The following is a 10,128-nucleotide window of genomic DNA, read 5'->3' as shown; positions in this document are numbered from 1 at the left end:
TTAACATTCTTATTACATTTTATTAATGAACGAGGCGCGAATACAATGGTAAAAGGCTTTGAATTTTTTAACAATGAATATATCACATTTCAGATAAATCTTTAAAAATAAATTTTTGTGAAAGATTTTAAGCTAATCGTCGTATATTTGGCCGAATTCACAGCAAATTTCAATTGAGTTTTTAAACGTTCTCCTTTCTACTTAAGCGTATGTCATATTTTCGTTAATGTAATACAAAAATTCAGTGTTGTACAGTACCATTATTAGTGTGGGGTGGCTCATTTTGCTCGTTGGGCATCGCCTGGTATCTTTTGTAAAAATAAAAATATAAAAATATAAAAAATACATACATCTGTATATGTGTGTGTTTGTGCTTATGTGTGTGTGCATACATATGATGATCAAGATCATGTTCTGGGATAAAATTATATACAAAAAATAATTCAAGATTCAATGCCAAATTTAAATATTACGATTATTATCGATAATCTTAATAGATTTGATGAATCTATTAATATAATCGGTAAAATAATGTAATCTTAAAAATTGTACCATAACCGTAAGTAGTTTTCTTTTACGATAATCATGACGTGCTGAAAGTACTTGTATTTACAAGTCTTAAAATACAAAATATGTGCGATTATTGATGGCATAAAATTGAAAATGAGGAGTAAGGAAATCTATCGTTTACCAAAAAATATACTTTGTAGGGCAACCATTGGATTCGTTCTACACAAAACGCTTTGTCTCGGACACGGAAATCTTCTCACGCATTGAACGAAAGCTCTGTCACACATACACAACTGTCTAGCACATTGCTGGGCAATCGTAGTTTCCGGCATGGTGCCTGTTATATAAGAACAATTATAAATAGTGATAGTTGTCTAGAAACAATGAGATTATTATTAAATATATATTTTACCGCATTGTGGAATACCGGGAGGAGAACATTGCCACGGATATCTGAAGAAATAAAGGAATAATTGAGGACATCTAGTATTAGTATAACACCAATCATGTTCCCAGCAACATCTGAAACAGAATAGTGTCTGGTTTTTTGAAATTAGTTTGAATCCGTTTTAAAATCTAAAGAAATATTAGTTTTTATTCGAATGATTAAACTTACATATTAACTATTACATATATATATATACGTATTTGGCAGATAAAATGCACACTGTAAATTATAATCTTTCATATAAAGAAATAGATATAATTTTTAAAGAAAAGCCACGCTGAAGGAATATAGGTAAAACAAAATGGAGCAGACCATGACAAAAGATTTTAAGCCTAGTTTCATCCGATAAAATAAATTACATTCTAACGTATTTGTTCCAGATTCTAGTTTTATTTTACAGAAAATAAATCTTAGAAATCCGAGAACATTTACACATTATCGCTCGTTGTATAATTATCATTAGAGCGGAACAATTCCTTATAGTAAAAAGAATGAGCAGAGACGTGTCTAACTTATATATTTCATTAGAAATTCGGTTTTTCCGAAACAAAACTACTAAACTTATTACGACAAATAAAAATTGTAAATTCCATGATCTATGATTTAATTATTTCATTTTGAATAGCATTACATATTTATTGTCTCGTCATGAAAAAAAAGATCGTGTAGAAAGACATTTCATCCAATTTTATTGTGATAATTTAACTGTTTTTCTAAAATATACTTTATACGGGATCCTTAGAAAAGTCCAGATCTTAAAATTTGTTCAGTCGATGAAACAAAAAAAGACGTTCGATAGTTTCAGATTACATTTTTTTTCTTGTTTAAAGTCCTTTGACCTTTACTCAAAGAAATTACAGTATTTAAACCTTTTTTAATGTAAAGAAAGGTGAATTTTTAGAAAGAAGAAAGAAATTTTAAATAGGCGACATGTCAGATTTATGACGTCGAGATCAAATCTGGGTTTTTCAAATCTCAAGCAATCCTCGACGTGGGTGGAGACAAATTGTGTCACCGACCTTGAATGGCATGCCAAGCAAGGACGCCGTTCGTCCTCTTACCGCTGCGAGCTATTAAATTCGAAACTTGTTTGAATAAACCAGCGCAGTTTCTAAATAAATGGAATTTAACCGACGATAAAATGGTGCGTTTTAAAAATACTCTTGTAAAACGCGTGTAATTGTATAATGAAGGTTAACCTCCTTCTCTCGAATATATTAGAATTTCTTTTAAGTTATCAAGAAAGTGGGACTTTCTATAAATAGATATTCACGGAGGAATCCTAGTTAAGAGTAATCTACCATGAAGCGTCATAATTTACGCAATCACAAACATCGCGTGCGTAATGGCGTGTTATTGTACTCTGTAACGAATTACATATACGTTTACGTACAGTACGTATATTTATATAAAGATAATAAGAACACCTTCCGAAATCCAGAAAAATTGTTTGCATTTATGACCAGGACGCAAGTTTGATTGAGAAATGTAAAAATATTCCCAATTCTCACCTATCTATGTCATCGACGGGATCTCCAGCCCCAAGGTAACCACAATAACAACCGTAGCTCTTGTAGGCCAGAGGGTCACACCCAGTTGTGCATCGTAACATTCCTGCTAACTGCATAATACTACGTCGAACTCGAGAAGGTCGATTCGACGCCGATTCCACGCCTCTGTCGGCGCCTTCTTGTCCCTCTGTTTGGTTGGTATGGGGCTTCCATGCAGGCGATTTGTTGTCTCCGGTTATAGACTTCTTTTCTGTAGTCGATGCTCCTATAAGAAATTTCTAATATTAAATTTTATATTTCAACAAAAATTCATACGAGTACGATTTGTTTGGAGGCTAAGAAATGAGGTATTTGGAGAAGTAGCTGTAAAAATTACGAAAATATTAACAGGTATACATATATAAAAATTTGTTGTCATAATGATGAAATGAGAGTTTTATATGACCATCGATCGTGAAACAAATTAAAATAAAATTATACAAAGCAATTGGAGTGTAACTAATTCTTCCAATCGTGCAGTGAAAAGTTCCGAAATTCCGATTAGCCTACAAAAACGATAAAACTAATAAGAACCTTTTTACGACTTGAAAATAATTATCCTAGTTTTATATAAATTTTAAAAAGTTTAATTCATTTTTTAAATTAGATAGTGAGTTTAAAACATGTTTAAAATTATTTTTAACATTCTATTTAAAAAAATGTTTTGTGTAAATTATAGGCAACATTTTTTAATATGCAAAGTAATATTTCCTTACATTAAATAATAATAGTTTAAATAGTTTTCTTTGTTTTTAACTGGAGGATATTGTTAACATTCCTAATTATTGTTGATAAAGATAATTAGAGTGATTTTTACGTGAAATATTTATACAAAATGCAAATTTACAAAATGTTTATTAAATAATTGGATATTTTTCCATTTTTAAATATTCAATAGAAGTTTTAAATTAAAAACCAGGCGAAAGTTTTTCCGTTTTATACTCCAAATCAGAAGAAAAAATTTTGACAGGATTATAAATGATGCAACGAGAATGGAATGTGCACAAAGGATAAAAATTTTAAGTTCATTGTTCTCTTCTATTTATTAAGGTGTGGTCGGGGTAGTTGATTGCACCTTAACAATATGGCGTTCCATACCAGGAACTCACTACAACTATTATGAACGAATTAGAAAGGTCAAGGCTGTAATATCCCCTAGGCAAGGACGTACGAAGCTCCGATATTTTTTCAATCAATTTTTTTCACACATGGGTTTCTTTCATTCCGGATGGGTTACACAATGGCTTCTTACCGAGCATAAAACTGTTTTAAAAATCTCAAGACAACAAATCCGCTTTTATTATCTAACAATAAAAGCAAATGTTTATATAGTCTTATCTTTTAAAGTAACTCTCATAAATACAGAAATATTATTTAATAAAAATAATACTGTATTTTACTAAACGAAATTTATTATTTGCAATAATCATATAAATTTAATTATATCTTTTGTGTATATTTGTGTGCAATTTACAGGATTTACAGTATTATACATTTTTATCGAAAAATATTATTTTTAAAAATCGGTTTCTGTATACTGTAATTTTATAAACTCTTTTTTTTTCTTTTTTTTTAATGAAATCGATAGAATCGACTTTGAAATCAATTAGAAATTCCGAAGACCAATACTGTCAAATTTGAAGTGTGGCGTTATTGAAAGTATGAAAATCTCATATGTCAAAATATGAATTGTGCATTGAAAGTATATTCTTTTGCTAATTGGATCATTTTACTGATAAGTTATATAAACCTAGCCACGGAACTAGGCCAACTGTTTTCTTCTTTTTTTTTATTCAAGTATTGGCTGACATGTTAGGTACAAAGGAAAAGCATCAGCCATACTGACCTACATGTGTCCAGCAAGAATTTGGACAAAGAAGCATTAAAGAATGACGCTTGAAAGATTTTTTAACCCTGTCATTTGCAGACAATTGAATGTAATTAATGCACAGACGATTCAATCAGAATTATTGCTAAAATATTATAAAAATAAATATTTATTTTAATACATTTCATTCTTTAATATGATTACATATGAATTTAAGTTACAATCATTATTATGCATTTTTATTAATTCGACTGAATATATGTTCTTTATTTATTATTAGAACTTGAGAAACTTGAATCAGAACCTAAGAATTTCTATAAGTCTATCAATAAATATGTAATATCTGAGATATAATTTTTAATTATATTTTTTAAATTTTAACTTTATTAATTATTTCTATTTGTTAAAACCTAAAAAGGATTTCACTAAAATTCTTTATTTCTTCACAGAATTTTATACAGATTAATTAATTAACTTTTACGTAGATATTTTATAATATAAATATACAGAACAATATAAATACAGAATAATGTATAATTCATATACAATATATGTATACAGAATAATCGATAACACTCTGTATATTTATATTGTAAAAATTCTAAGTGGGTAATTCTAATTTTATTAATAAGTTAATTATTAAGCAAACAATTTTAAAATAATTTGAATTTGTTAACAGAAAAATGAAGATTTTAGGATAGGTTTTAAAGAAAAGAAACGAGTAAATGTGTTTAACAGGTTGACAATTTCTTCACACAGTTTGTTAAAAAAATTCTAAAGCATAATCAAAAATATGCTTTAGAATTTAGGCTATTAAAATACAGCCAAACCTTTAAAAAACGGTCACTGACGGGGACGTGAAAAATGGTCCTTGTTTGCAGGTAGACATTATTAGAGATTGGACAATATATAATAACTTCTAAAGAATATTAACAATAAATTTATATATTAACAAATTGAAAACTTAAAAAAATAATTAATTCTGTGGAAAACGTGATTAAAAAAATAACAATTTTGCCAATTTAATTATCATTTAGGCCAGACAAATTTCGGAGTATAATTATGTAAAATTGTTAGAGCATAAAATTGTTAATTTAATCTGCAAGACTGATATGACCTATCGATGAAGATCTTTGTGAAAATCAGTACAACTGTAATATATAATTTTATCAGTGGATTTCTATTTTTACTTTCTAGATCAAAAATATTCATACCATAATTATATTAAAAGCAAAATAGAAAAATGAGATTAATTAATTGTACATTTATGTCTATATAATATGACATATTTTTTTTACGTGTCTAAGAATTTTTATGAGTGTCCTTAACCGCATTTCAAATAAATAAAACTCATACAAAAACAAATACTGACAAATTATCTTTGTTGCTACTAATAGCAACTAAAAGTTTAAGAATTTTACAACCGCAACACTTCATTGAATTTTACTAACCATCGATTGATCTGAAGGCAAAATTTTTTAAAAAATTATTTTTTTTTATTTAATAAAAATTGAGTTTGTTTTTCTTTAAATAGATACATTTTTTCAATTAAAAAATATAAAAAAATAAATCGATCGTACTTTCTTTTTCTCTTTAAATAAAACAATGATTGAAATTAAGATTTAATTTTAAATTTTATCCTAATCGCAATAATTTGTATTGCTTTTAAATTGCTAATAAATAAATCCAAAATTGACTATGTATATAAAGTTTTATAGAAGATTATGAACATAACATATAAGTATTTTATTATTTATTATTAATTCTTTAATGTAAATAATTACAGTTGAGTTTTAAGTGTTATGTGACAGTAGTACTTAAAATATGTTGTATATTAATTACAGTGAGTGAGATCTTTCTTGATCTCACTTACTGTAAAGAATTGGTATCTATTCAAACACAATATGAAAATGTATATGCATTATTACACCATTGAATAGAATTTTACATATCGATTTTAATAGAAAATAATACTTTCTGTACATGTAAATCGATTATTTAAGTATTCTATAATGGTAAATTCATGAATATGTATAGACAATAAATTTAAAGTTGATAGAGGGGGAAAAATGAGATGAATAAGCCATCTACATATCTACTTATATGACTCGAGTGATATATCTGTACATACCTTCTGTTAAGAAACCATAATGAAGTGGTTTTTTTTCTCGCTACGTCCCTATAAGTAGTTTCACATAATAGAAGGAAATTACTCGTAATAATTTTCCATTTAAGTCATCATTGCGTGCATATTATATGTTACAGCTTGGAGGTTAAGGTGTGGGTCGAAAGAATTTTACTTCTTGTTACATCAATCAAATAGCAGCTAGTTATTTCTTATCTCATATTAGGTAATCTTTTAGTTATATCAGATAATAATCGTGTATAACATTTTCAATGGCTCTAAAAATATTTAAATACTTAAAATTCTGAGAAATATCTCATTTCGAAAGAACCTTCTGTAAAAAAGTCATATAGGCCTACATACAAGAAACGATTAGTTTCGTGCCTATAAAAATTAGGATACAAAGTACTGTAAAGTAATAATCCTGTAATGATTGTCCTATAGTAGAGTAGTCGCGCCTTGTAAAATACAATCGATGACAGTTAGCCTGATTTATATGTTCGAAATGTAGAAAATCATGTTATAATATATTTTAATATGTAGTAATGATTTCCAGTTGGAATCAAAACATTTCGTCTTTTCCTCTAATAGACACTTTTGGAACTTTTTTTGAGGACATCATTCTTTGTCGCGCTGTTTCGCTACAGTGGTTTTTTAAATTAGGCCTCCCTAACGTTGCGTGAAGTGGGTAAAGAACATTGACGCAAGTTTGATAGGAGAAGGAAAATCTGTTTAGCCATAGGGTGTGTCTTGTCAATTCACTGAAGCTGCAAATAGCTTAGCTTGTTATCTAAATGTCTTGAGAAATTTTCATGATCGATTCACCGTCTGAATTTTATTTTCAGTTCATTTTTATTGTTACTATTTCCAATGTAAACAAATAAACTTATCCACGATCAATCAAAAGTAGCAACTTGAGTTTAATCTATCTCAAAATTTACTATTAAATGTGTCAATACAATATTAATAAGCTGATTTAAAACGTAAACAGACTAATATACAAATTTCAAATTGTTATTATTAATTTTTTTTATAAATATTTAAAATGTTATTACTATATAAAAAAAAATACATAAAATATTTAAATTAAGGTATTTTAAGCGTAAAATTATGCAATGTTAAGATTATATTTAACATAAAGTTTTATGAATTTAATAAATTTTCTAAATTTGAACGAAAACGAAGTAGAATAAACGCTCCATTTAACAATTTATAACATGAAAAATATTTATTTACAAATTAGTCAAGCCTATCCAAGTTATGAAAGTAGGCATTGTTCAATTCTATTACTAATATATTTTGTTGATATTTATAGAAAAAACAAAAATTCATTTTTAAATGGATTGTTAGACATTTATAAAGCCGCAATTTTACTTACAACGACATCAATAAATGATGCTTGTACGTAGTATAAGAAGAAAATACGAAAATATTTTCTTTCTATTTAGTTTTCAGCTTAAATTTACTATCATTACACACTTTATTTTCAATTATATAAAACATCTTGCTATAACTTAGAAATTAAGCATAAAGAGTTCTATTAAGGATAATCAAAAGTCATAGAATTTATTATAAATTCGTCATTCGAATTATAATTTCAAATATTTTTATTCTTTAAGGTATTATTTACTATTATTATTATTATTAGACCAGACAGTTTTTTAATTATTATATTGTAGATGTATCTATTTGTGATTTAAATTAAGCAACAACATAATTTACCTAATACGAGGAGTAATAATAATAAAAATCGAAAGTTTATGTTTTAGAATTTAATAAATTCGCTTAATATTATATAAAACTATTTCTAACACAGATCAACTTACCTGTAAAGTTGGATATGCATAGCTTCACTTCATAGCAGAACACAAGCAGAAGGAGCAACCATTCTTTCTTAATCATAACTTACTACCATCGTTACATTGAACGCGGCTGCTCCTCGATAGTTTTGTTAACTTTCTGCCCCAGCTGGGATAAACCCGATGTCTACCACGTGTTAATGTGTGTATACCTGCTTCTTCTCCAATAGTTACTACGGTATCATCATAATAACACGTGTTTCGGGCGCATGCGCGTTGTCCCCTATGGCTGAAAAGAGAAACTATGTCAGTGAGTTGGGAGTTAAGAAAAGAAAAATCCGAAAAAATTATTATAATAAGAAAAGATCATTTTGTTCTCTACAAAACTTGTTCTTCGCACAAGGAAAAATCTTTTAAATATATTGTTACCCTTAAAATACAACCCCCTTTTTTTCTTAATCCATTCTTTAATATATATTATTTTTATATTAAATACAGCTCAACCTTTTCTATAATATTTTTTTTTTATTTCCTTATATTAAATAGCATAATTAAGTTTTTAAAATAAATATAGAAAATATTAAGATTTATATAAAAGAAACTTGATACTATTTACCCGTTTAAACTGATTTCCGCGCTGATTTTATACATAAATAACATATCGTGGTAAGAGGAAAATTAAGAGTTTTATCAGAATAAAAATAGAAAAAAAATATATTTTTAATATAATAACTCTTTTCAACGAAACAAAATAACGCGTTCATTTCCCTTAATTCTAGATTATTTTTCTTGCACGAACTTCAACTCATTGTCAAAGAAAATAGCCAAGTAGTGGACTTTTTTTCGCTTCAACAATTTAAAATAGGAATATTATATATATATATAACTCGTGTTTGAACTTTTTTTTATAATTCTAGATTAAGTTTACTAGCCTGCAATTAAAAAAACAATGCACCGTAAAAGCACTTATTTAGAAATCTTGTAGAAAAATCCTTTTAATTTCTCTAGAATTCGTTTATACAAATAATACGCCTCATTTAAAATTGTCTTATTAATTATAATTACAGTATATATTTATAAAAATTTATTACTCATAATCCAATCTTTTATAGGATTTTATTAAATAATTAAAGTTTAACATTTAGAGTATAAAATAAAAAATTTTTAAATTCAAATTATCAATAAGTATTGAATGATTTACACCTAATTCTGTATTATTATCGATATAATTTGCCATTCTGCCATCTGGTAGAAAGAAATCCAACTAGCTGTAAATGTGAAGAAAAATATGCAGTTTTGAAGTACTTCTCTGTTATAGGGTCATTATATAATTCGAATTTCTAAATAATAATTATCATAAAAATGATCACTGGGATAAATGCTTCAAAATTATTTTTTCAATATAAAATTTCTTTGATAATTTAATAGGTTTGTTGGTATGGAAGTGATGTTTTAAATTTCAAATTTTTAATAAACAAGTAAACCTAGCTTTTTAAAAATATATTTAATTTTTTAAATTAATTAATTATAAATATTGGTAAGTTACCTTTCTATATATTATATAACTTAAATATTAATAACTTAAAATGTTTCTTATGTAAACTAGAGTTTCGTACTTTTGTAATAATATTTCATTAAGAATAGTAAACAATTAGAATTTTATTTCTATGTTTTTTAATTAGTACATTTATAAAAGAATTATATAAATATAATTATTGAACTCAAAGGAAATTAGATTTACAGTCGTTGTGAGATTTTAAATCGATGAAGATAAATAAAGTTGATACAACAATTCTTGTAATTTGTATAATTGATGAGAAAATTCAAATTCAATTTTATTTTTTCGTTTTAAGAAAAATGACTGTGTA

The 10,128-nt window shown here is 26.7% G+C and overlaps 1 protein-coding gene across 1 annotated transcript; it reads right to left on the bottom strand.

Moving 5' to 3' along the window:
* Positions 1-383: 383 nt before the first annotated feature.
* LOC136988821 (basic phospholipase A2 PA-12C-like) lies at positions 384-8,460 on the bottom strand. Its single transcript, XM_067286784.1, has 4 exons — positions 8,288-8,460; positions 2,470-2,734; positions 923-1,032; positions 384-847 (listed from the first exon to the last, which is right to left on the bottom strand). Exons 1-4 carry the CDS (start codon positions 8,361-8,363, stop codon positions 681-683), a joined length of 618 nt encoding a protein of 205 aa, XP_067142885.1. The 5' UTR covers positions 8,364-8,460; the 3' UTR covers positions 384-680.
* Positions 8,461-10,128: the final 1,668 nt, after the last annotated feature.

This window comes from Centruroides vittatus, unplaced genomic scaffold, assembly GCF_030686945.1.
Source record: "Centruroides vittatus isolate TY-2023 unplaced genomic scaffold, ASM3068694v2 scaffold_386, whole genome shotgun sequence".
NCBI classification, from domain to species: Eukaryota; Metazoa; Arthropoda; class Arachnida; order Scorpiones; family Buthidae; genus Centruroides; species Centruroides vittatus.
The sequence above is the reverse complement of the archived record's forward strand: the minus strand, read 5'-3'. Positions and strand labels throughout refer to the sequence as shown.

What these genes read in the sequence shown, in the direction of transcription:
- LOC136988821 (XM_067286784.1), bottom strand. Translation starts at nt 8,363, where the DNA reads ATGATTAAGAAAGAATGGTTGCTCCTTCTGCTTGTGTTCTGCTATGAA. An exon ending in ATGCATATCCAACTTTACAG is followed by an intron (nt 2,735 to 8,287) that starts GTAAGTTGATCT and finishes AATTTCTTATAG; the next exon opens with GAGCATCGACTACAGAAAAG. An exon ending in CCCGTCGATGACATAGATAG is followed by an intron (nt 1,033 to 2,469) that starts GTGAGAATTGGG and finishes ATTCTGTTTCAG; the next exon opens with ATGTTGCTGGGAACATGATT.